The 26,796-nt window shown below is 53.1% G+C and overlaps 1 protein-coding gene across 5 annotated transcripts; it reads left to right on the top strand.

Moving 5' to 3' along the window:
- The first annotated feature begins 2,170 nt into the window (after positions 1-2,170).
- On the top strand, positions 2,171-23,085 carry LOC111142853 (FGR proto-oncogene, Src family tyrosine kinase). 5 transcript variants are annotated; one of them, XM_022496207.1, is made up of 13 exons: positions 2,171-2,280; positions 9,697-9,758; positions 10,730-10,956; positions 11,413-11,515; positions 12,348-12,446; positions 16,948-17,051; positions 17,278-17,427; positions 18,104-18,259; positions 18,336-18,515; positions 19,138-19,214; positions 19,471-19,624; positions 20,413-20,544; positions 20,657-23,085. In XM_022496207.1, exons 3-13 carry the CDS (start codon positions 10,740-10,742, stop codon positions 20,863-20,865), a joined length of 1,581 nt encoding a protein of 526 aa, XP_022351915.1. In that variant the 5' UTR covers positions 2,171-2,280; positions 9,697-9,758; positions 10,730-10,739; the 3' UTR covers positions 20,866-23,085. The 5 variants fall into 5 exon arrangements, with proteins under 5 accessions (XP_022351915.1, XP_022351912.1, XP_022351914.1 ...); XM_022496204.1 differs by having other exon boundaries at positions 10,727-10,956; XM_022496206.1 differs by lacking the exon at positions 2,171-2,280 and adding an exon at positions 8,563-8,686 and having other exon boundaries at positions 10,727-10,956.
- Positions 23,086-26,796: the final 3,711 nt, after the last annotated feature.

Here is a 26,796-nt window from a genome sequence, read left to right as displayed (position 1 = left end):
TTGAGATCATGACCTGGGCTGAATTCAGGCACTGAACCCACTGAGCCACCCAGGCGCCCCTTATTATTGCATTTTATTTTATGTTTATTATTCCAAGCAAACTGGGAGGTAAGCCATTGGAGAATTTTGAGTGAGGAACTTACATGGTTCAATTTGTATTTCAAAAGCCACCTGGGTGGCTCAGTCTGCCTTTGGCTCAGGTCATGATCTCAGGGTCTTGGGATCAAGTCCCACATCGGGCTCCCTGCGTGCTTTCTCTCTCACTCACCCTTTCTCTTAAATAAATAAATAAATAAAATCTTTTAAAAAAAAGGTATAAATAATTTTGTTCTTCCATTCATTTGCTTATTCAGTCATTGATTCTTGAATTTTTTCATTCATTCTTTACCTCTTACCTTCAATTATTTATCTTTTCATTGGGCTTTCATTTGTTCACCCGTTAGTTTCTTTGTTCCTTGATTGATTCATGCATTCCTACATCCAGAGATTGCACGCTACTCTGTGTCAGTACTACTCTGGGTGCTAGGAGCATTGACAAGAACCAGTCAGTCCTTGCCCTCAAGGAAAACCCAGGAAGCAGGGGTCACCGTATAGGAGGTGCTGAGTACTCCACCGGGGATAGGGGTGACAGTCAGGGAAGGCCTCCTGAGAAGCCAGAACTTGAAGGATGACAGAGAGAGCCTGGTAAATTGGGGGATCCCTTAGGGGATCAGTCTCATTAATCTCATTAATCTCATTAATCTCTGTGTCCCCTAAGCTTGGCACCTGGCAGACAATGATAAATACTTGTTTGTTTGTTTGTTAATTGACATGTGGACCAATAGCCAGTTAGGGAGTGTTTGCTGATGGCTTCGATGCTGCTCAGCTAACATGGAAGCACCATTCCCAAGTCCCTGCACCTTTACGTCGTCCCCAGCGTCTTCCTCTCCGTCCCTCCTTCCATTTTCCTAAGGGAAGAGCATTCTTATCTACATCCCACAGTCACATTGGGACATACCTGAGCGTGCATGCACACACATGCACATATACACACACACATCCCTGCTCATACATAGAAACACAGGTGCCTGCAAAATATGTCCCAGTCAGTTGTTGATTACAAAATTGCAGTCATGGATTTCATTGCCTACAATCACACACACACACACACACACACACACACACACACACACATCTGTGCTCACACACCCTCCCTGCCTTCCCCTCATATCGCAATACACATACTTCTCCACCAAACAGCCCTCCCACACACACATCTCCTCCTCCCCAGAGGAGGAGGGATTCTCCTGGTCCTTGGTTTAAAGGTGAGGAAGGAATGGTGATGGGAGGTGAGATTGAACCCCAGGTATGTGGGGGGTGGTGATCAGGGATGGATCCCTTCTAGTCACATAGGCTGGAAACTGTGCTGGAGGATGACACTCAGTTTCTCTAAATCTTGGGTGTGGTTGGAGGGGGAGGCTGACAGGCTTCCCCTTCCTCAGTGTGGCCTGAGGGCCGATTCCTCTGAAAAGCAGTCTCCTGAGAGAAGGGTCCCCCGCTGCTCCCCACCTTCCTACAGTCCTGTGCCCCCACTTGTCCTGCTCCTGAGGGAGGCGAGGCAAGGTGATCCAATCCGCAGTGGCTCTGGCGACAGCGATCTGAAGTCAACGGGCTGGAGAACTTGGGTAAGGCCTGCCCGCATCTGGTCCTCAGTTTTCCCAGCTGCGAAAATAGGGTGGGGGTGGGCTTCAGTAATAGAGAAAAGGTCCTTCTTAATCTGAAATCGAATCAGTCTAAAACAGCAGGTGCTTCTGGGGCTGAGGAACCTGCCCCTTGGGAGGGGGCCTTTAGAAAGGCTGTGCTGGGGGCTTTGGTCTGCGGGGAGGAGCTGGGGTGCAGGGAGAGGGCTGAAAGTGCCCAACCCCCCTCCCCCCATCACCAGGGGGAAGGCTGTCAGTGGGGGCGGGCGGGCCTGGGATCTGAGGGCCCCTCCCCGCCTGGGGCAGCCGGCTTGGGGCTGGGGCGTGACTGCGAGTCCTCCCTCCTGCTGCTGCTGCTGCTGCTGCTGCCGCCGCCGCCGCCGCCGCCGCCGCCGCCGCCGCCGCCGCCGCCGCCGGGCTTCAATAAGAGAGGTCCGAAGCGGCTTCCTCCTCCCGGCCCAGAGCGGGCGGCGGTCAGAGGCCGGCAGCTCCCCAGTTACCCCCACTCCCACTCCGTCCCCCACAACGTCTGCACTCGCAGCTGCTGGGAACCCGGCCGGCTCGCCTGGGGTCTGTCCGAGGCGGCCTCCCCGGGGACCAGGTAGGCGGCCGTCAGGTGGGGCTGGACGGGCCGCGCGGTGCTCCGCCTCCTGCCGGCGGGCGCCCGGGTGGGACGGCTGGGGGTGGTGGGCGCGGGGAGGAAGGCTGAACTGGAGGAGGAGAGACTTCACTCCCGAAAAGGACCTCAGGAGGGAAACTGAGGAAACCTGGAGAAGGAGACGGATAAAATCTGGGGAGGGGAGCTGAAGGAATATGAGGAAAGTAGATTAAAGGGACCCCCTAAAAAGGTCTGGTAGGGAAAACGGTAGGGAAACGGAGGGAACCTGTAGAGTGAAATTAATAGAATTTGGGAAGGGGTCTGAGTCAGGGGAGAGGGACTAAGGAGATCCTCCCAAGGGGATTGGGGAATAAATTGAGGGGACCTTGAAAGTGAGGCTCCGGGGAGAAGTGAGCGTTCTGGAAGAGGGGTGTATGGGGTGTGTATGGGGCGGGGGGGGGCTGGGAGACCAGGTGAGGGAGTTTGCTGGAGGAGGTCAAGGAGAACCATTTCTGGAGGATGCAGAATGTGGGGCACGATTCCGGGAGTCCGAGAAGTCCCCCTATCCCAAATCAGCAGAAGTCGAGGGTGAAGCCCGTAGCCCGGTGGGGCGCGGAGGCTGCCAAGATTGCAGCCCCCCACACCCTCCCGCGCCCGCACTGGTGGGCGGGTCCCGGATGGCTAGGGGACTCCTCCAAGGCGCTAGAGGCGTGGGTCCCGGCTTCCTGGGGAAGTCCCCGCCCTCAGCAGGGATGGGCCTCTCTGGGTGCCCCCTTCCCGCCTCCAGGGGCGGTCTCCGTCCACGTTCCCCATGGGATCCGGGAATTGCTGGCAGCCCCGACGGAAATCCTGCTTTTGACCGCAGTTGCCCGGAGAGGCTGTCTCCGTAGCAACCAGAGGGTGGAGAGACAGAGCCCCGCTTCGCTGCTGTTGGGCGCGCTGCCTACGCAGCCCCCTTGGTACCCCTCCGCCCACATTTTGGATCCTCAGTCAGGGGCAGGTTTCTGCGCAGAGGAGTGCAGAGGAGTAAGGCAGTGACGCTCAGTGTTCAGGCATCCTGGGGCGAGGATCTGCAGTCGCAGGGGCTTAGCCAGACTGGGCCCTTGATTGCTGTGTGATTTTAAACAAGTTACAGGGCTTCTCTGGGCCTCATTTTCCTCAATTGAATTATGGGGGGAAATCACCTTTGTCCCTACTCAGGCCCCATCCCCCGCCCCCTCCCCGAATCCCCAGAATCAGGTGCTTTAGAAAGCGGTTTTTGCAGTGTCCTGGAGGGGTTAAGAGTTATTCCTGACCTAGGCGGGATGCTTTCCTTCACCTTCTCGTGGAAGGGGTACAGAAAGCCTGTCAGGGCCTCCAGGACCAGCACTCAAGTGACATCTAGTAAATAAATGTTTGTGGATCTGTTGAAGTTCCATACTGGGGAAGTCAGCAGGTTTGAGGTCTGTCTCCAACCCTTATGGTACCACCCCCAGTGATCCCTGAGTCTTTTGGTATCCTTGCATCTGTGGTGTAATGGGAGAGCAGGACTCTGTTCTCACTTCACGGGGAGGAAGAGCGAGGTTCAGCAGTCAAGGACTGACGGGGCCAGAAGCAGGGATTCGGAATCCAGAGCATCTTGTCCCTGATGTGATGAAAGAAGTAGCCAGAGCTGAGGGCTGTGTTCCCTCCTCATCCCTGCTAGACCCCCTGTAGCCTTGTGGACAGGGGACTGGGCGACTGATGAATTGTGGGAGGTGTGGAGTTCATGGGCGGCATGAACCCAGTCAGCCTGAAGCTGTGAGTGGGCTGTCAGAGTGTGAGTATGGTTTGGGTTTTGAGTGAATGAGCACAAGCCTGTGAGTGTATGTGTGGGTGTTTGGGTGTTCTCTAGCCACCTGGAGCTACTGTGGCCAAAGGAAGTGGCTAGACCTTGGGAGGCTGGGTAGAGGGACCCCAGAGCAGGGGAAGGAGAAGCCAGGTCCCTTTGTGCACCAAGCATACCTCAAGTGGAGAAAATTCAGCTGACACCTTTGGGATCAAGTGGGGGATAGAGCTAGGGCTCCTCCCTCACATGCCCCCACCACACCGGGCCCACCAAATGGTAGAGTCAGACTGGGGTATGTCTTCTTAGGCCTTGGGTGTTAGGGGTGAGGTGTTGTAAGGCCTCCAGAGAGAATAGCGTGAGATGGTTAGAGGCTCAATGAGAGGTGAGACTTCTGTGAAAGGGTTGGGGGTTAGTAAGAGACACTGGAGTTCAGGGAGGGGCGGAGGGCCTCTATGGGTCAGCGATGGAAGCCTCATAGAGGGGATGGGGCACAGCCGGGCTGAGACTTGTGCCCTGCCCCTGGCCACCTTGGAGCCCTGAAGAGTAGCCGGAACTCTTGCAGGACGGTGGTTTCCTGCTGCTGCCCAAAGTCCCAGTTCCCTCTTTCTTGAAATCCCCCAGGCGACTGAACCAGCTCAGCCCTCCCACCTCACCCTGGGAACTTCTTTTTCTCCCCTCCCCCCAGCCCCGCCCTGCCGCTCCCCCTCCCTGGGCCTTGGAGGGGCCTTCCTCAAGGGAAAGGAGCGGAAGTGAAAGTTCGCTGAGCACCAGCTGTGCGCCTGGTGCTTTCACATTTGATGCTCAGAAGCAGCCCCATGAGGTGGATGGAGATTTATACTCCTATTTGCTAGGCGAAGAAACTACAGCTCAGAGAGGTGAACCGACTTCCCCAATGTCTCAAACTAGTTGTCAGGCCATGGAGAATTAAGCTTAAATCTGTCTCCAGGTCCCACAGATACTTGGCAGGGGTTAGGGGGGAACAGGACGTCCAGTGTCTACATTAAAGCCCTGATGCGGCTTCGGGAAGCGGGGACCTCAAGAAAGGGTGGGTGGGCCTGGGGCTCCTATGTTCTGGAGCAGGGCTAGGTCTGAAGCAGGCTCCCTGCCGAGTGGCCAGCTGCCATATGGCAGGGGAGGTACGTTCCCTTAGCCATGGGCTGGAAATATGACGTAAACTCGTCAGGGACAGTGTGACCTCCTGGGCAGGCTCTGAAGAACACAGCCACGGTGTGAACTGAACTCTGGACCTGAATTAATGGGCCTGGCTTTGAATCCCCTGTGGGGCTGTCTGATTTTGAGCAAGTCACTTTCCCCTCTACACACCAGAGGGAGGCGAACTGATAAATGGTCCGTGGGGGGCATTCTAGCTTTGCTGCTCATGGTTTTCAGCCTTACTTGGCCACTGCACACAGGCCAAGAGGCACGTCTCTTCAAGCCTTCCCCACAACAGAAGGTACAGATGCAAAAACTGAGGCTTGGAGAGCTGATAGCCTTCATCCAGGGTCCCAGGCTAATAATGTAACAGAAAGAACAGGGACGCCCGGCTGGCTCAGTCAGTAAAGCACCTGACTCTTGATCCAGGAGTCATGAGTTCAAGTCCTACGTGGGGCAGAGAGCTTACTTTAAAAAAAAAAAAAAAAAAAAGTGGGCTCCTGGGGGACTCAGTGGGCTTAAAAAAAAAAAAAAAGAATAGGGCTGGGGAGGGCCACACAGATAGAGATGTTGAAGGCAGGAGCACCCTGGTCCAGGGGTGGACCTCAGCTCAAATACCTGCAACCTGATTTTGATACAGATGAGGCTCTGGAAACTAACTCCTATCAACCAGGTGTTTAAGAGGCATAAACAGACCCAAGTCTCCACAGTGACCAGAATGCTCATGGCTTCGCCTCTCTGGGCTGCAATGAGGACTGAGAGCAGGTAGCATAGGGCCTGGCACGTTGTAGGTACCCTTGAAGGGACACACATTATTGCTTCTACTAGGCCTACAAAATAGAACTGTGCTTAGAATGGCTTGGTGTTGCGTTTTTGCCTCCCCTTACTTGCTGTGTGATCTTGGGGAAGTTACTTAACATCTCTGCGACTCAATTTGCTTATCCGTAAAAGAAGGGTAGTTATGAAAGCTCCTTCCTAGGGTTATTAATGAGATCATATGTGGGAATTGCTTGGCACAATGCCAGGCACTGGGTAAGTATTTAATAAATTAGAAATTTTTAGACCAATAGTTATTGCCACCCAGACTTCTAGGAAGTCAAATGACTCTCGGCAGAGTTGGTGGCACCGCTTAGGATCTGAGGTGGGTGAGGAGGGAGAGTCCTGGGGACTATCTGTCTGCTGATGCCTGAGCACAGAGAACCCAACCTGCTTCTTCTGCCTTCTCTCCTCTGCCTTTGACTCTTTGGTTCCCCGAGTTTCTCTTAATTTCTACCTTTCTCTTTTTCAGTCTGTGTCTCTCTGTTGTCTTTCTATTTCTCGTTTCTGTCTCTGTTTGTCTCTTTCTTTTTATTCCTTCCTGGCAGTGAGCTCCTGGAGCCTGTGAGCCCGGGCTCTGGGGAGCTGATTGCATGAACCTCTCCCCAGCCCTGCGCTCAAGAAGTCACCTCGGTTACTTGAAATCAGCCATGGTGGGAATATTTATAAAACAGAAATCAGCAAATGCTACAAATCAGGGCCTTTTTTTTCCTTTGAGAGTCAGTATGCCAGCACACCACACTGTGTTTTTCTTTTCTCTCTGTATCTCTCAGTCTCCGTCTCTCTCTCTCTGCCCTCTCTTTCTCCGTCTCTCCCATCTCTTTCTTTCCTCTGACAAAGCCGGGTGAGTGTGGTCACATCCAGCGTGCCCCCCCACCAATGCCTTGGACCATGCGGATGCCAGACCCTGTGCCCCACTCCCTCACCCCACACCCCCCAACCCCGTCAGCATACGGGTGCCCAGAGAGCCATGCCTAGCCCCGGACTTCAGTCCCCAGCAGGCTGAGGAGTACCACGTCCCGAGAGCTGGTCCCCACTGCCTGTTCCTCACACTGTCCACCCTGTCAGGGCTCTACCTCAGCCCACAGAGACCTCCACCTCCTTCTCAGAGGCTCACAGTTTGTAAACAGCACCACCCCCCCAAACCCATTCCAGGCATGCAGCATGTGGGACTCCTGTTAGGCTGACTTTAAAATGGGGGGGGAGGGGCGCCTGGGTGGCTCAGTGGGTTAAAGCCTCTGCCTTCGGCTCAGGTCATGATCCCAGGGTCCTGGGATCGAGCCCTGCATCTGGCTTTCTGCTCCGCAGGGAGCCTGCTTCCTCCTCTCTCTCTGCCTGCCTCTCTGCCTACTTGTGATCTCTGCCTGTCAAGTAAATAAATAAATAAATCTTTAAAAAGAAACAAAATGTGGGGGGGGCGCCTGACTGGCTCAGTCAGTGGAGCGTGTGACTATTGATCTCTGGGTTGTGAGTTCGAGCCCCACATTGAGCCTACAGCCTACTTAAAAAAAAGAATTAAAAAAATAAAAATGTTGTGGTAATATTTATCTGTGTGTTTTTGGAAGTGGCAACCTTGTATCTATGGGGGGACCCAAGAGGTTGTACGCCGGGTCTCAAAAAAAAAAAAAAAATCCGTGTCTCTTTTAGGGAGGTGCTCTGTATGGGTCTATGACTTGGGAGAGGACTCTGTATATCTCTGTGTGTCCCTCTGGGGGTTCTGTGCCTCTGTGCATGCTGGCAGGAATGGCTGTCATTATCCGTTTCTGTGACCAGGCGATGGAGAGAAGTGGTTCAGGTTCTGGAGCCAAATGTCAGGATTCATCATGTGTGCGACCTCAGGCTGGTCTCTCAAGCTCGCCATGCCTCAGTTGCCTTATCAATAATAGTCATACGTCAGAGTGTCGTTATGAGAATAAAATGCAATAACGTATGTCAAGTGTTTAGTGCTGTGGTCAGCCCCTCGTGAGAGCTATAAATCCTGTCTGTGCTGTTCTCATGGAGAGGCGTGTGCAGTGTGTGTATGTGCACCTATGCGTGTGGGTGGGTGAGGGCCGGCGGTGTCGGTGAGGGGGATGTGGCTATTCTCGAAGATGTCCGTGTGTAAAGGAGCTCAGAGTCTCTGTGAGGTGCGTCCAAGAATGTGTCAGGAGGCTGTGTGGATCTGGGTGTAGGCCCGGGGAGCCATTTGCGATGGGTCATTGTCTTCCTGTGAGAAGACCTCATTCTCACCCTGTAACCTTTGTTTTCTTCTTACACCCATCTGTCCCCTCGGCGCCTGAAATCCCTTCCTTCCCTGGGCCCTGGATGCCCCCATCTCCACTTATACCCTCTCTCTGGCCCTGACCAGCCCTCAGTGTCCTGGGGCCTTTCAGACACAGTGGCTGCACCCCAGGGGAGGGGTCCTGAGGTGAAGATCTCAGCAATGGCTTAGTGAACACAGGCTATTTTAGTTCTCACCACAGCCCGCCTCGCAGTTCGCCAGATGGGTGTCACTCCCCTACACACACCGGAGAACAGTTACAGTGAAGAGTGAAAGGGGCTGGCAGGTCGAGAGTAGAGGTTAGGACACCGATGTGACAGAGCCATTGGCGAGGCGGCTGGATCCGGTAGAGCTAGGAAGGCTTCCTGGAAGAGGTGAGCAAGCATATGCAGTAGGAGGAGCAGGACACAGAGAGAAGGGGAGGAGGATGTCCATAAGGGAACTGGACTTGGGGGTCAGGAAAGGCAAGGAGGGGGCACTTGTCACAAGGGTCCTCAGCCCCTCTGGGGGAAGTCAGGGTTCACTGGGTTGGCCCCGCCCTACTACTCTCCATTCCTCTCACATCTTAAGAAACGCTCTCCCCGGCAGTTCCTCTCTGAGTGTTGCAATGGCAGAGTTTCTGGTGGGGCGTGGGGAGCCCTTGCTCAATGACCTGCCTGTCCTGTGGCTCAGAGGATGTAGCTTTTGGGAAAGTCTCGGCTCATGTAGGGGGGCTCCCCAAGGAATCCTGGTGGCTCTGTCTTCTGACCTGGGCCTTTCCCTGATGTGGGGATAGGAGCGAGCTGTGGAGGTAGGTGTCCACCTTCGCCTTGCCACTAGGTGTGACCCTGGGACCGTTGGGGATCACGGAGCTCAGGGTGGGAGCAGAGGCGGCCTGCAGTGACGGGGGTGCCTGGGAGGGAGCCGAGTGTGGTGTAATAGAAATCCAACGAAAGCGGTGGGTCTGACACAAACAGTTAAGTATCTGAGGAGGCGTCTGTCACCCTGAGAGGTAGCCTGTGTGCCTGCACATGTGTGTATTCGTGTGTCAGAGCTTGGCCTCGCGTGAGAGTTCAGTTGTGTTAGTATGTTGGTGTTGTTGGTGAGCACACTCACTCAAGTATCCACTGTGGGTGTTGGTGTGTGACTCTGTGCTGGTGTGTGTGCGTGTTGGTGAGCTGGTGTGTCAGGTGGCTATGAGTGTGAGAGGGTTGGTGTGGGCGGTGTGTCACGTGTGAGGGTGGATGTGTAAGTTCGCCAGGGGCGGTGGGAAGGAAAGCGGAGGCAGAAGTCATGCTGGGACAGAGCCCAGGCCTGGCTTCCTGAAGAGGGCAGAAGCTGGCAGCTGTTTTGCAGGAGCCTTGGCAGAGCCTTCCCCTTCCATGTCCTTCTCTCTCGCCCTCAGGTCTCTGGCCCCTCCCGAGGACCATGCCGCAGCCCCGCTGACCCAGCAGTAGGGGCCTGAGGGTGAGCGGGGAGGGGAGAACTGAGGGCTTTGGAATAGGGGTCAGGAAAAGGGGTGGGGTGGCCTTCCTGAGCCCCACAACTTATCCCAGCCCCCTCCTCCTCCAAGAGCCCTGTTGCTAGGTAACAGATGGGGGAGCCACAAAGAGGCAGCTTGAGAGGCCAGAGGCTGGACCCACAACAGGAAATGGCCTTGATCCCCCTCTGCAGGGAATCTCCAGGTGCAGACACACAGAGCCTCACACACACTCACACACAAACCTGTCTCGAGACCCGGACACACACATCACAGAGACGTTCACACATACTCCCATACAAAGACCTGCATACACACACACACACACACACAGGCACATACACTCCCACACAGGGCTATGCACGTTGTCATACACATGGACACAGAGGCACCTACTCACACAGACCACCTGATACACACACGCATACAGAGGAACACACATACACGCTTGCACAGAAACAGCGTATGCACGTACACACTCAGAAGACATGAACACACACAGAGCCATCACATGCCCAGAGACATGCATCCACACCCATATACTCACATAGACACACAAACATTCACAAGAGGCTGCACATGCATAGACATATCCACGGGGAACTCACAAATACTTAGAGACACACAAAGAGACAAGCATATCCAAGCACTCTGAAGAAGTCACAAAAACACGATGTACTGAAGCAAGAGGAGGCAAAAATCGATCGATAAACACGGCAGCAGCCCAAAGCAGAAAACCAGCGCACTAAGGGTATACAGTCTGCAAACCTACGACAGCAGCTGGGACGTAGACCCAAAGGTAGCCTCGCCTCGCCTTTACCCTTCGCCAGGGCGGACCCCAGAGGGGAAACTGCACGCCCATGTGAGTGTGCGTGTGCACGCGTGCATGCGTGTGTACACGGGCAGGGGACCTATCTGGCAGGGGCCCCAGAGTGAGGCATACCCCATTCTGTAGCAGGGCACCTGGAATGGGCTGTGTGTTCTGCAAGAAGTTGGAGCCGGGGCCCAAGGAGGATGTTGGCCTGGAGAGTGACTTCAGGGGCCATGGGGCCGCGGACCGCTATGGCCCTGACCCAACTCAGGCCCGGACTGTGTCCTCCTTTGCCCATATCCCCAACTACAACTTCTCCACTCAGTCCACCAGCCCCGCCTTTCTCGATGGGAGCACCATCAGGGGCATCTCAGGTGAGTCTAGTGGGCTGGAGGCAAGACCTATCTGGCCCCTGGGGGAAAGGGAGGCATCGTTAGGATGCTCGAGCTTTCAGAGCACGGTCTGAGGAAGAATGTACAGCCCTACCTCAGAAATCCCAGCCTGAGGGGAAGACAACTCTGTTCCCATCTGAGAGAGGGCCCCTGATGACAGGCCCAAGCGGGGAGTCTTGGTGGGGAAGAGGAGGAATGGGTGACGGGAACTCCCCAGGGTGGGAGGGATGGTCTGGAAGTCATGTGTCCTGAATCCATGGGAGGCCAAGCTGTGAAGCTCAAATCAGAAATCCACTGGACTCCAAAGGCCTTTGGGCAACAGGCGCTGCAGCCATGGGGAGGCACAGAGCCTGGTTGGGGAAGAGGACTCGGGGGGGTGCAGGCCCCTTGGAGCCCACATCCCATGCCCTACTCTGCTGAGTAGCCCTGACTCTGCAGGGACTGGGGTGACCCTGTTCGTCGCCCTGTATGACTATGAGGCCCGGACAGAGGATGACCTCCCCTTCACCAAGGGTGAGAAGTTCCACATCCTGAACAACACGTAAGTAACCAGGCCACCTGGCTCAGGATGTGGCCGGGGCTGGGAGCAGGACCCAGAGAGGAATCCTGCCTGGTCTCTCAGAAAGCAGCCTAGTTGGGGACACAGAAACATGACAAGAACAACTCTCAGTAATCACTACTATGTATGGGGAGCATGAGGACATATGGGCCCAGAAGGAACACTAAATACGGTCTTGAGGCTAGTGATCAAGACAGGCTTCCTGGAGGAGGTGATTTCTAAGGGGAAACTAGAAAAATGAATAGGTGTTGAAGGAAGAGGGGAGAAAAGAGGAAGAGAGAATGAGAGAACACGAGAATAAATGATAACTTGTAGAAACCACCAAGTGGTTTGGTCTTGGTGGATCATAAAGTATGAGGTGTAGAATGGACAGAGCAGAAACTACAGAGGCAGGGGAAACAGATTCTATAGAGCTTTTTAAGCCATATTGAAGAATTTGGATTTTATCCAAAAGGAAATATATTGTCCTTGCGGGTAGGGGAGGATTTCAGTGGGGAAGTGACTGAGTTACCTGTCCACTGCCCACCCAAACCCCAGCCCAGCTAAGGAGCCAAAGACAAAAGCCAGGAGGCCCACACATCCCCAGACATGTTGCTTCTGCAGGGAAAAGTCTCCTGAGGTAGCTTCAGTGGCTGAGAGCAGAACAGACAAGAGGCCGGGGCGGCAGGGGGGGAGAGGGGGGGCTGTCCAAGGTGAGGGGCTGGCAGGGCTAGCCTTCTCCTGAGCCTTCGCATGCCCCTGCCAGGCTCCAGGGTGCTCCAGGGTGCTCCAGGGGGCTGGGCTGCCATTGATGCCCTATGTCCTGTGTCTGCAGTGAGGGTGACTGGTGGGAAGCTCGTTCTCTCAGCTCCGGACAAACTGGTTATATTCCCAGCAACTACGTGGCCCCTGTGGATTCCATCCAGGCTGAAGAGTGAGTAGGGGGTAGGAGGTGGCTATCCCTATGGACAGGACGGGAACCTGGCATCCAAAGACACCTCTGGGTCACAGCCCCACTCTGAGCCTATCTTCTTACCTATATTTCTGTGAGGTCATTGTGAGAATAAGGGAAGAGAATAATGATGTTTATGAGAGTAAATAGTATTTATGTACCATGTTCTATGTTCCGGGCACTATTCAAAGGGCTTTCTGTGTATTAGCAGAGTGAGGAACTAATATTATCCTGCTTTATGAATGAAGCAAGTGAGGCACAGAGATATTAAATATTCTACTTGAGTTCACATGGCTAGTAAGTCGGTGGAGTTTGTATTTGAACCCAGATAGTCTGAGGGCACTTGCTAAGCATTATACATATTGACTCTCAGTGATAACAACAGCATACGAGTTTTAGAAAATTGTAAAACCCTAAACCAACACAAGGGGATATTACTTAGAATTAAATCTGTTAAAGGGGCACCTGGGTGGCTCAGTTGGTTAAGCATCTGACTTTTTTTTTTTTAAGGTTTTATTTATTTATTTGAGAGAGAGAGAGCATGAGAGGAGAGAGGTCAGGCAGAGTAGCAGACTCCCCGCTGAGCAGGGATCCTGATGATCCTGGGACTCCAGGATCATGACCCGAGCCAAAGGCAGTAGCTCAACCAACTGAGCCACACAGACACCCTTTTATTTATTTATTTTTTAAAGATTCACTTATGTATTTTATTTTGTTTTGTTTTATTTATTTATTTATTTTTGAGAGGAAGGAAAGCAGTCTCCCTGCTAAGCAGAGAACCCAGTGCGGGGCTCAATCCCAGGACCCTGGGATCATGACCTGAGCCGAAGGCAGAGACTTAACCCACTGAGCCACCCAGGCACCCCGCATTTATTTATTTTAGAAAGAGAGAAAGAGAGCACGAGCAGGAGGAGGGGCAGAAGGAGAGGGAGAGTGAGAGAACAGACTTCCTACTGAGCTCGGAGCCGGATCCCATGACCCCGAGACCACGACCCCAGCTGAAACCAAGAGTCGGACACCCAACAGACTGAGTCACCCAGGGGCCCGGCATCTGACTCTTGATTTCGGCTCAGGTCATGATCTCAGGGTCCTGGGTCAGAGCCCTGCATCTGGCTACACCTGAGTGGAGTCTGCTTGTCTCTCTCCCTCTACCCCTTCCCACACTCACACACCTGTGCGTGCTCTCTCTTGCTTGCCATCTCTCGAATAAATAAATCAATCAAATCTTGGCAGGGGAAAGAATTAATTCTGTTAATGAGACCGGAAATTATCATTCATAGTATACCATTATAACCTGAGATATGACAACAGGGACTTTACATACCTTTAGTCATTTAATTCTCCTAGTTACAATATCGATATTATTGTTGTCCCATTTTACAGATGAGAAAACCAGGGCTCATAAAAACCTTTTTTTTAATCTGTATATATATATATATATATATATATATATATGGGAAAATAAAAGATTGGAGAGACTGCAGAGTGGGAGTCACCAGAACTTGGTGACTAATTTGCCATTGCATTTGGGGAGTGGGAGGAAATCAAGGGTGACCCAAAGTCTTCCTGAGGAACTGAGTGGGTGATGGTGTCATTTGCTAAAGTGGGGAACGTATGAGCAGGTATAGGTGTCTGGGTTCTGGTGGGGGGACTTGTTGGGTTAAAGTTCGCAGAGAGTAACACCCTGGTGGAAGACTGCCAGCAATAGGATTTGGCTGTGCTTTGTTTTTGTTTTTGTTTTTTTAAAGATTTTATTTATTTATTTGACAGACAGAGATCACAAGTAGGCAGAGAGGCAGGCAGAGAGAGGGGGGGGGAAGCAGGCTCCCCACTGAGTGGATAACCCGATGTGGGGCTCAATCCCAGGACCCTGGGATCATGACCTGAGTTGAAAGCAGAGGCATTAACCGACTGAGCTACCCAGGCGCCCCTCAGCTGTGCTTTGTAGGAGAGGCGCGGGACCCAGGCAGGCTAGGCTGCTGAATTAGCCCAGAGGAAGGGGCACCTTTTCCTAGTTGGCACTAAGGCTCTTTGTTTGCTATGGCTCTTGCAGAGGGAACCCCTGGGTATTCTTCAGAGTGGAGGTGACAAAGCTGCATGGGAGGGTGAAGGATGGGGAGGAGAGCGAGAGAGAGATTGGCCCTAGGACCCAACTTTGGAGAAAGCTGCCTTGAAGGAGAAGTTGCTGTTGAAAAATGAGGCCAAGCCAAGTCAGAACAGCCAAGAGGGTGGAGGAGAGGTTGCAGGAAACACGAAAGGGAGTGTCAGAGGCTGCCACTGGATTTGGCAATGGGGGTGACCTTGGTGAGAGATCTCTCTGTGTGAAGTGGGGGTGGGGGCCAGACAGCAGAGCCTGGGGCGTGGGGGGTGGGTAAGAGGTGAGGAAGTGGAGACCCAAGTGTGAAGTGCTTTTTCAAGTGAAGGGAAGGTGAGAGATAGAGCAGAATGTTGGTGGCAAGTTAGAGCTTAGGAAAAGTTTTGGGTGGGGGAGGAAGAAATGGGGGTATATGTAGAGGTTGGTGGGATAGAAAGGCTGTGGGGGGTGGGGAAGGGACTGGTTGGTAGGGGAGAGGTGTCCCTGAGCAGAGGGGAGTGGTCCTGAGCCCAAAGGCCTTCATCTGGGGAAAGTGGTAGGAGTCATGAGGGTGATGAGGCAGAAAGTGGGAGGTATTGGGGGTTCATGCTTGCATCCACAGCTTAGAGGCAGTGTCACAAAGCCCTGAGAGGCACTCAGTGCAGTGTCATGCCTAAGAGCAGTGTTGTGGTTAAGAGTGCAGACCCTTGAGCAGACAACTTGCGTTCCTATTCTGGCAACACAGCTTAAGAGCGTGTAGCCTTGGGCAAGTTGCTTAACCACTAGTAATCTCTATTTCCTCATCTGTCTAGTGGGGCTTAATAATAGGACCTTCCTCACAACGTTGTTGTCAGAACTAAATAAATACTGGGGCGCCTGGGTGGCTCAGTCGGTTAAGCATCTGCCTTCGGCTCATGTCATGATCCCGGAGTCCTGGGATTGAGTCCCGCTTGGTGGGTTCCTGCTCAGAGGGGAGTCTGCTTCTCCTTCTCCTTCTGCTGCTCCCTCTGCTTGTACTTCTCTCTCTGTCAAATAAATTAATAAATAATCTTTAAAAAAAAGAACTAAATGAATATAATATGTATTAAAGCAGCACCTGACAGAAAATAAGTACTGCTATTATTAAGTTAATTATTAAGGAAGTAACTACTATCAAGGGTAGTATGGGTGGGGTCAGGGCTTTGAAAAAACTTGGGAGTGTGTCCCATATACACAGTCCTTCAACAGTTCTTCCTTCCCCATCCTTCCTCGTCGCCTGGACACGCCACTTGCCAGTGCCTTCCCTGTTCCCCAAACTGTGCCTAGTACCTAGGTGTGGACTGGCCTATATATTTATTTTAAAGAATTTATCTATTTATTTGAGAAAGAGAGAGAGAGAGCATGAGTACATGTGCGCACGCACACACGCAAGACGAGGAAGAGCAGGGAGGGGAAGAATGTACGCATGCATGCATGGGGCGGTGTTGGAGGGAAGGAGGAGCAGAGAGAGAGGGAGAAGCAGACTCCTCAAAGAGCAGGAAGCCCAACACGTGGGACACATGGCTCTATCCCAGGACCCTCCAGATTATGACCTGAGTCAAAGGCAGACGCTTAACCTTAAGCCACTGATCCACCCAGGTGCCCCATACTGGCCGATTTAGTAATCAAAAGACATCTGAGTCTGCTATGACACTTGTGGAGCCCCTTCAATTCCCCCTGGGGTACTTCCACAGTGGATTTAAGGCTACAGTTCAGTCCCAGGAAGAATATCTGAGACAGAACAGGAATGCTTGCCACCTGAACTTGAAGTCCAGCCTTCTAAGAACATCCAAATTTCAGAGTGGAGGTAAAGCAACGGTCAGAGCCAGGCAGGAGCAGTCAGCAAGAGGGGAAAAGAAGCAGCAAAGACTGTTGTTTGGAAGTCACAGGAGGAAAAGGTTTGGGGGTAGGGGGTGGATGTGGAAAGAAGGATCTGAGAGATTGCCTGGGTGGTGGGAAAAGAACTAGACGTGGCAGCAGAGAATTTCAGGTAGACCTCATCAACCAGTCCTGCAAGAAGGTCACTTCCCCTCTCTGAGCCTCAAGTTCCGCCTCTGCAAAGTTGAGCCCACAGGGGAGCAGTCGTGAGATGCGTTAAGAACTGGTAGCACCCTGAGGAGGTCACTAGTGACTGGGGTCTTAGCAGTTTTAGTTGAAGAGAAACCCAGAGAGCGAAGAGGAGGAGCCTAACATTTACTGGGCACGTACTTCGAGCCCAGCATTCCACACTTCCCGTCTCTCTGCTTCTCATGACCAGGATACCAAGCAGGTGTAGGAGCCCCGTTTTACCAGTGAGGAAATTGATTCTTGGCTAGTGAGGTGGTTTTCCGCAGGAGGCTGAGTTGGGGGTTGAACTGGGTGTCTCTGACTCTTGCTGGCCGTTCCCAACAGGTGGTACTTTGGAAAGATCGGGAGGAAGGATGCAGAGAGGCAGCTGCTCTCCCCTGGGAACCCCCGAGGGGCCTTTCTTATTCGTGAGAGTGAGACTACCAAAGGTGGGGGCCTGGGAAGGGGCAACTGGGAGGCCCAGTTGTTAGGGTGGGGCTAGGAGCCGTGGTGAGGGGCTTGGGTCAGGGCCTGGGCACAGACCGGGACTGGGGTGGAGGGCAGAGATAGACTGGGACTGGGTTCCAGGGGGTGTGGCCATCCTACTGGGGCCTCTCAAGCTTCAAGATGGAGAGCAAGGAGGAAAGCCGACTTGAAGGTGAACCTTGCCCACAGGTGGCTACTCCCTGTCCATCCGGGATTGGGACCAGGCCAGAGGCGACCATGTGAAGCATTACAAAGTCCGCAAGCTGGATACGGGTGGCTACTACATCACCACACGGGCCCAGTTCGACTCCGTGCAGGAGCTCGTGCAGCACTACATTGGTGAGGGCTGGCTTCCCGGGCTGGTGTGTGCTTTGGGTCCCCGAGCCAACCCGCTGAGAATTAGGCCCAGAGAAGGAAAGGAGCCCCCAAAGCGGTAGTGGCTGGGGACTGAACTGGAGTCCAAGTGTTTGGGTTCCCAGCCCAGGATCCTGCTCCGTAGGATTCCGGAGGAAACAGGTGTGAGACTGTCCCCGGCCGAAGGGCGCCCCCTACTGTCTAGCAGAGCAGGACGCCAAGTAGACCTGACTTGGAGGATGGGCTTTAGGGTTGAGAGGAAGCTGGGAATCGATGCCCAGGTTTCTGCTTCGGTTAGTTACAACAAAGGTGAGGTCCATGGAAGGGTGAGGGCCTCATGTCCACACCTCGGTCTCGAATCCCCAACTCCATTTCTACCTGTCAGAATCCCACCCAGCTGGAGGCCACCTCCTGTAGGAAGGAAACCAAACCCTGCAGAGATCATCTCTCCCACTTGGGGCCACCTCCTTCCCTGGGCACCAACATGGTCACCTACTCAGTGGGTCAGGTGGCCTTCTGCCCCAACCTGTGACCTCACCTGTGGCCTAGTTTCTCTCCACTGTTGGGGGAAGGGGGGCGGTGCCTGGGATGGGATGAGGAATGTGTGGGGCCTCCTGGCCTGCCTGTGACCTTCAACACCCCCCCCACCCCTGCTCCCCAGAGGTGAACGACGGGCTATGCCACCTGCTCACAGTGGCCTGCACCACCATGAAGCCGCAGACAATAGGCCTGGCCAAGGACGCTTGGGAGATCAGCCGCAGCTCCATCGCTCTCGAGCGCCGGCTGGGCACCGGCTGCTTCGGGGACGTGTGGCTGGGTACGGAGGTCCCGGGGGCGGGGCGAGGGCTTGGGACATGGGGAGCCGGTGCTGACGAGCCGCGACCACATGGCAGGCATGTGGAACGGCAGCACGAAGGTGGCGGTGAAGACCCTGAAGCCGGGAACCATGTCCCCGAAGGCCTTCCTGGCGGAGGCGCAGATCATGAAAATGCTGCGGCACGACAAGCTGGTGCAGCTGTACGCCGTGGTGTCGGAGGAGCCCATCTACATCGTGACCGAATTCATGTGCCACGGTGAGGGGCGGGGTGAGGAGGCGGAGTCTGGGTGGCGGGACTTGGGGCGAATTCAGACGGGTGTCGGGGGCGGGTGGGCGGGGGAGGGACCTGAGGGGCTACTTGTGATGGGACGGGGACTTTGAGCTAGAGTCGGAGAAAGAGGCCGGGATGAGTGAAATCAAGTGAGTCCTGGGAGTGGGGGCGGGTCCAAGTTTAGATAAGGGGGGGCTGGGGGGCGGAGCCTCGGTCGTGGGGTGGTGGGTCTCCTCTGGTGGCTGGGGCTTGGACGAATGAAGATCGAATCTGTGATGAGGAAGGATCTGGGGCGCAGTGTGAGTGGGACTTGTCTAGGGGAACGGAGGAGGAGAAGAAACGAGCTGTAGGTAGTCTGGGTGCCTGTGGGAGCGAGTCCTGAGCGAGATCTGTGCGGGGTTGAGGCAGCTGGCTGACTTCTAGTGGGGGCGGGTCTAAGTGAGAGGGCGGGGGACAGGGGGCGGGGCCAAGCTGTGAGATGCGAACTAGGTGGGGCGGAGCCAAGCGAGGGAAGGCGGGCCTGGAGCTGGGGGTGGTCTTGCTGATATTTCTTTTCTTTCTTTCTTTTTTTTCTCTCTTGCTGATATTTCTGAGTTCCTTTCCTCAGGTAGCTTGCTGGAGTTCCTCAAGGACCGGGAAGGCCAGGATTTGACACTGCCCCAGTTGGTGGACATGGCAGCCCAGGTAAACTGGGACAGCAACCTTTATTTCAGATTGCTCTCCTATTAACCTCCACAAATCCGTGTGCCTTCAAACACCTGCCCTACCCCGGGAAGTACATACAGCCCCATCCACTGAATCATCTGTGCGACCTGAGACGGGGCACTGCCCGTCTCTGAGCCTCAGTCTCCTCATCTGGAAAGTGGGGTTTTCAAGTGATCTCTCACACAAGCCATGGTGTTTCTGTTCCCATTTCTCCATAACTTGGCCCCCCCACTAGGTGGCTGAGGGCATGGCCTACATGGAACGCATGAACTACATCCACCGCGACCTGAGGGCAGCCAACATCCTTGTTGGGGAACGGCTGGTGTGCAAGATCGCTGACTTCGGACTGGCCCGTCTCATTGAGGATGATGAGTACAACCCCCAGCAAGGTGCCGTGCCTCACCTCACCTTCCAAGAGCTCCCTGGCACACTAAGGGGCTGTCACGGGGCCCCACATATTCAAGAACCATTCCCTCCACTCCCAGAACATCTGGGATACTCCCATCCTGATGTAGTAGAAGAGGCAACTCTAGGTTTGAATCTTTGCTCCTCTACTTACTAGCCAAGTGGCCTTGGGCAAGTCACCTGACCTCTGTGAGCTGTTTTTTCTCATAACTAAAATGAAAATATTCAGAGAAAAGGAAGTCAACAGATATTTATCAAGCACCTAGTATACGCCAGGCACTACCATAATTCTCAAGGGAAAGACAGTGGAGTGTAATGGTGTGAACTCTGTAGGCAGAATGTCTGGGAGTGAATGTGAACACTTCAAAGCTATGTGATCTGGGCAAGTCACTTAACTAGTCAGTGCTTCCTTTTCCAAATCTGTACAATGAGGATAATATAGTTATCTATCTCGCAGGGTTTTGTTTTTGAGGTTAAATGAGTTAATGCCTGTAAATCACTTTAAAACAGTGCCTGGCAGGGGCACCTAGCTGGCTCGATTGGAAGAGCATGCAACTCTTGATTTCAGGGTCGTGAGTTTTTGAAAGTTTATTTATTTCAGTAATCTCTACAGCCCACATGGGGCTCGAACTCACAACTCCAAGATCAAAAGTCACAAGCTCTTCTGGAGCCAGCGCCTGGAGCCAGCCAGGCGCCCCACCATGCCATTCTCTTAATCCAGCTGTACCAGGGACCTCCTTGATGACTCCCCCTTCTCTCCAAATCTCTCCAGGGGCCAAGTTCCCCATCAAGTGGACAGCCCCGGAGGCTGCTCTCTTTGGCAGATTCACCATCAAGTCAGATGTGTGGTCCTTTGGAATCCTGCTCACTGAACTCATCAGCAAGGGCCGAGTACCCTACCCAGGTTTGCTGGGGTGGGGAGGTGGAGACGGGTGGGTGGTCATGGGGACAGTTTCCTCCTGGTTGCCTCTTTGGAAGGGGCTAGGCCCCCTAATTGACAGAGTCTCTCCCTCCAGGCATGAATAACCGGGAAGTGTTGGAACAGGTGGAGCATGGCTACCACATGCCGTGCCCCCCAGGCTGCCCAGCATCCCTGTACGAAGTCATGGAGCAGACCTGGCGTCTGGACCCAGAGGAGAGGCCCACCTTCGAGTACCTGCAGTCCTTCCTTGAGGACTACTTCACCTCCACAGAACCCCAGTACCAGCCTGGGGATCAGACATAGCCTGTTTGGGCATTCACCACCTTTCTGGGGTGCCCACCAATCCCTTCCAGTCCCCAGGGCTCTGGTCCCAAAGCCCCCAGGCTTAGACCCCTATAGGATCCTAGCATGTCGGAACAAGCAGGTTGCTCTGACAACACCGAGGGCACCCCACTCATTTTAAAGATGGGGCCATTCCAGGCTTAGAGATCATCCCTGACTCTGGCCCCAAGCACTATTTCTCCCCTTCCCACTTAGGCTCCTACCTCTAGACTCTCTTCCCACCTCTCCCCCAAAAGAAATGCTCAGACTTTGTCTAGTTATTTATAAAATTGTATATCCTTTCCATCAAGCACCTCCTATCCCTGCTTTTTTACCGTATCATCCCACCCTGAGTTCACCTCCTACTCAGTTCTCTTGTGTCTGTAAGTTGCAAAGACAGGGTAAGTTTTTGCTGGAACCCTTTCCTGCTGGGTGGATGCTGTGGTCCGGGCCTGGGGTCCAAGCCCAGGGTGAGGGAAAGGCTTGCTGAGGACCCACCGCCTCTCTGAATCACATGTGTGTTTATTGCTTTTTGTAAATAAGAAAAGTGACAATATGAATCCTTGAGCCATGAAAATCCCTTCTGTTAGGGGGAACGGTGGCCAGAGGAAGGTGAGTGTGATTGCTCTGGCTACTGGGAGGAGGGAGAGGTGAGAGCATGCCCTAATGCCTACTGAACACAGGGAACTCACAGTGTGTTTGGGGGTACCCGGAAGTCCTGAGGCTTGTCCCCATGTGAGTTTAGGACAGGTTGAGAGATAGATACAGAAGATAGGCAACTGGAGCTTAAAACGTCCCCTTCGTTACTGAAATGGCTCTCAGTCTGTGTGCCGTGGGTTTGTTAATTCCCTACTTGATTTCAGCAGATACATCCTTCATCCCCGGCACAAGAGCAGAACCTATTAGGCCTCTCTTGACAGGGGCAGTGGGGAAGACCACAGTGGACTCTGCAGCTCCCCAAGAAAAGGATAGAAGGGCGGGGCAGGGAGAGAGGTCTGAGAGCTAGTCTAGCTCATTGGATTTCACTCCAGACAACTCTGACCCCTAGGGGGTCTTGGAGAGGTCTTGGAGAGGAAGTTTTGTTGGGTCACAAGGACTGGGGGCTCCTATTGGCATGTAGTGAGACAGGGATTGGGGGTACTAAACAACTCGCCAGACACCTGAGCAATGAAGAATTGTCCCATGTCCTTGCTGCTGCTGTGAGAGACTCTGGCCACTGATGTGCCTCCAGGTGGAAACAAAAGGAACAGGAGTAAGGGTTCCCACCTGTCCCATCAGGAGGTCGTGGACTGCTGACTTCTGAAGGGAATGGACAGGGTTGGGGGTGGGGAAGAGTCTGGGAGCTAGGAGTCACTGCTGCAACTGGCAGACAATTACTAAGCATTAACTCTGGGAAGGTCCCTTTGCTAGGCAGGACCCCAGACCTGTCTCGGTCCTGGAGGAGTTCACAGCCAGTATGGGGAGAAAAAGGAATAATAATAACTCACTTATTAAGCACTGCATGCCAGAATGTGTTTACATCCATCTTTTAATTTAATCCAGTTCTGAGTCTGGTTCTATGACTAGCTCCCATTGACAGATGAGGAAACTGAGGCTTTGGGGTTACATGGTGTACCAAGGTCACACAGGTGCATGGGACCGAGCTGGGACATGAACCTAGGTCTCATACCAAGGCCCACGATCTTTCTAGACTCTGGGCTTTGGGAAGAGATCTGATCTACTCCAGGTAGATATATGGAGGATCCTCCCCCCTCTAGACATTTTTAGGTTCCCTGGAAATGCCCCCACATTGAGTATCCTAAGGAAAGGGGACAAGGTGGCCAATGCAGATTGAGTTCCCTGTACTGAGCCGTCTTGGGGATCCCTGTATGGAAGCAGTAAGATGGAGAGAGGTCAAGAGGCTGCTGAGAGGGGTGGTTCCAGGGTTGGGATCCTTAGCTTTGCACACTCGAACTCAGGGTCCATGGCTTCCCAAGAGCCTGTCTCAGGCTGACTGAACTCACACGAGCCTGACACACAAGCCAGAAGTCAAATGTGTCCGCCTCCACGGGCTAAGCAGATCAGAGCCCCGCCCTGGAGCTGCAGGCCTGGTGAGAAGCTTGCCGCCACCACTCGCTCACTGTGTGACTTGGGGCAGGTTATTAATCTCTCCATGCCTCAGTTTCCTCCTCTGTGAAATGGCAATAAAATGTTCAACTCGTGATCGCCCTCTCTGTCACTACCACTTACAGATTACGTATTCTGGGCTGGGCGTCCTGCGAAGCACTTGCCGCCATTGAAACTTCACAGAAATCCATGAGGAGAAGGCTGTTGTATCTTCATTCTACTAGGAAGGAAACTGAGGCACAGTGAAGTAAATAGTTTTAAGTAGTAGGGCAGGGGCTTGAACTAGGCCCTCTGACTCCAAAATCAGTGTGCTTAATCCCTACAGCTCTTTCTCCTGGGACCAGAATATTCTTGCCTGTCCAACGGGGCTTTACCTTGTACCTGGACACCTATTTGGTTTAAATGAAGGCCCAGCAGAATAGTAAACCTCTTGGAGTTGACCCTCGGTGCTCCGCAGCAGAGACCAGAGCCCACTGAGCTTGGAATCCCTGTTTCTACTGGTTCCCTATCCTCCCTCTAGTGCGGCCAAATGAATTCTCCCTTGCACCCCCTTTTCTGTGCATCCTTCTGTTCCCTTCTGATAGAGCACAATGCAATTGATTAGACCTCTGTTTTCTCAATTTCAATCACATCCTGGCCCTGCCTCCCTGAGATTACAGGCGGGTCACCTTGATTGTGGTTTCCACCGTTCACAAAACTCTTTAGTCATTTACGAAACCATCTCTCGCCTCATTCACTCCCCCACCTGGCTCTTCTCCTCTGTGATGCTGTGTGGGTTTTACTGGCTTAAGACTCAGAGGGCAATTTTATTTCCAAGCTCGTGGTGGGGGAGGAGGACACCTAATTGATGAATGCTGGCATCATCTAATTTGATCCCCACTACGAGGCTGTGCAGAAATGTGATTATTCCCATTGTACAAAAGAGGAAATGAAGACTCCGAGAGGCTTCAACATTTGCCCAAGGTCACACAGCTGGATGGCAGAGTCAGAATTTGAACCCTTGCACTTCAAAGTGTCATGCAATCACACTGTGTGATAGTCTCTTATTTAATGGAGCAGCATGGAAACATATAATAACAACCTAGAGTCAAGTTCAGGGAGGGCATAGTGCAGATGAGTCTGGAGCAGCCCCATATATGCCGAAGGTTATATTCATAAAAGAACCAAGTCATTTAGTAATTTTGCACACATTTACTGATGTCTCCTGTAAGCTAGTCCTGACCAGGAGGCAGAGCAGTAAATGATTACAACACTTAGGGGCAAGGTCACTCTGGAAGCCAAGGGAGACTTCTTGGAGGATGTGAAAGAAAAGTCTGCCTGATGAAGCAGCCAGAGGGTGAGATCATCTCACATGGGGGGAACAGTATGTGCAAGGGCTCAGAGATATGGTAGAGCAAGGCCAAGTCAGGCAAGTGCAAATAATTATGTATGGGAGGATTGAGGGTGCAGATGAGGCATGGAAGAAGGTTGGGAGGTCAGAGGCAAAAGGCAGAAGGGTCAGAAATCCAAGGGGTATGGCCCCTGAGTCATGGAGAAAAGTCACAGAAGAAATCTGGGGGGTGGCCAGGACTTATTGGGGGTACCTATATTGGATCCTATTGTTTTGTACTGAGTTGGGTGGACCTACTACCTACTATCTACTCCAGTAGTTCTCTCCCCCTCCCCATTTTACACACACACACACACACACACACACACACACACACACACACGCACGCACGCACGCAGGCACCAGCTCCTGGACCGTCCTTACAGTGATGTCCATGCTCCCTCTAGTGTCCATTCTGGGTACTACACCCAGAACTCAAGGAAACTTTCCCCTGGGATGGGAAGACTAGGTCCCTTTTGGAACTTCCCACCAGAGGATGGTAGTTTCCTGCTCTCTTTATGGTAGTGAGGACAATAGGACAGGCACAGGCTGAAAATGACGATAAAGGGTGTGTAGGAGAAAAGGGTCGGGTCCTAATTCAACTGGACAGGAGGAAGTCAGGAAGGCTACTCATTGGAAGTGTTGCTTCACCAGAAACTTGCAAAGGGAGTAAAAGTTTGCTTGGTAAAGAAGGAAGAGAAGGACATTCTAGACTTGACAGAATTAAGTGAGCTCAGAGGGGACCATGCAGGGAGTTTCAATTAGGTAGGTGTGACTGGAGTAATTTGAGGGGCATTAGTGGCTAAAGATGAAGATAACCAGGTAGGTTACCATGGGGCATGTCTGCTATGCATTCGGGCTAGGATTCTAGGCTGTGGATAATGGGAAGCCACAGGATTTTGAGCAAAGGAGTAACAAAGTCAGATTCATTTTTCAGAATGAACCCCCTGGTGACCAATGCAGAGGAGGAATGGGAGGGGAAGAGGTAGGACAGGGATATACCTCATGATACAAAGAACCACACCAGATCCCACTAATAGAAGGATGTATAGCTTTGAGCAGGTCTGTGAACCATACATATCGATACATGTGATGTGACCTCCAGACACGTCCGTGGGATCTCATGCTGAGCACCCACAGACAAACAAATCCATAGTAATACACACTCAGATGCAGAACTCAGGTCCATGAGCCCAGGGGAAACCAAGAACATACAATTCCCTCCAGACACAGGCTGACAGTGAGAACCACACATACCATACCCTGACAGACCTAGGAATTCTCTCGCGCAAGCACACACACACTCTCTCTCTCACACAGACACACACACACACACACACACACACACACACACACACACATACACACACACACTCACACACGCAGTGTGGCTGTCAGGGGCCCTACTCTGCCCCCTTCTGTGTACCCATCCCCCCCCCCCCCCCCCCCCCCCCCCCCCCCCCACCCCCGTCCTTCACCACCTCCAGCAGGAACAAAGCTGACCTTTGCCCTCTGGCCTCTGGCCTCTCCTCCCACACCCCTTGCCCAGAGGGAGGAGCTGTTTGAAGTCTGGGCTGCAGCTGGGGTTTCCTGTTGCCTGGAGGAATGTGGGAGGACATGGGGGGTGGGGGAGGCTAGCCCAGGAGGAGGGATAATGGGGACCTGGGGGCCTTAGTTCCCACTGTACCATTATGAGGAGGGGCTTCCTGCTTCCAGGATCTCTAGGGCCCCAGCTCTGAGCTGTTCCCATCCTGAGGAGGGGAAGACCGAGGCCCTAAAGGCTCTAGTCCATTGAGTCTCTTGATTCCTGGATCGGTAGCTCAGAGGCTTAGAAGAGTCCCTCAACCTCTCTCGCCTCAGTTTCTCCTTCTGTGGACTGGGCTGAACCACTCTCTAGCAAACCACACCTCACCTGAGGTGAGCTCCAAGAGTGGGGCTAGCCCTAGTATTTCTGTAATCAGGGAAGGCAATGCCTATGCCCACCCAAGGCTCACTTCTCTCTGCCTTTTCCATGAGCCCCAAGGGCCTGTCTCCAGGCTGCTGTGACCTCTCAGTTATTGTCATTGTTATTCTCATGACTCAGTCCCTCAGCTCGCCCTTGCCAGTTTTCAAAGTGCTCTCATATCCTTGTGCTCAGTAAATCTCCACAGCCCTTCCTGTAAGACAGGGAAGGGATTACTCCTCTATTTTACACGTAGGAGTACTGTGAGACTACGAAAGGTGAAGATGCAGGCTCTCCAAGAACAGCAGGTCTTCTCCTTCAAGTCTGCCTTCTGGGGGAGCTTACAATTCCCGAGCCCAGCCTGTGGGGACTCTGACGCTATTTCTGAGGACTGGGTAGCCCTCTTTTAGACTGCAGCTACCGGAGCATTTGTGGAGATTCGACACTAGGTGGCAGCAGAGCCCACGGGAAGAATCTGCCGGAGTTTGGGAAGACC

Source organism: Enhydra lutris, unplaced genomic scaffold (assembly GCF_002288905.1).
Source record: "Enhydra lutris kenyoni isolate GAN:26980312 unplaced genomic scaffold, ASM228890v2 scaffoldscaffold9, whole genome shotgun sequence".
Taxonomy (NCBI): domain Eukaryota; kingdom Metazoa; phylum Chordata; class Mammalia; order Carnivora; family Mustelidae; genus Enhydra; species Enhydra lutris.
Note: the sequence above shows the minus strand (reverse complement) of the source record. Positions and strands in the feature narration are given on the sequence as shown.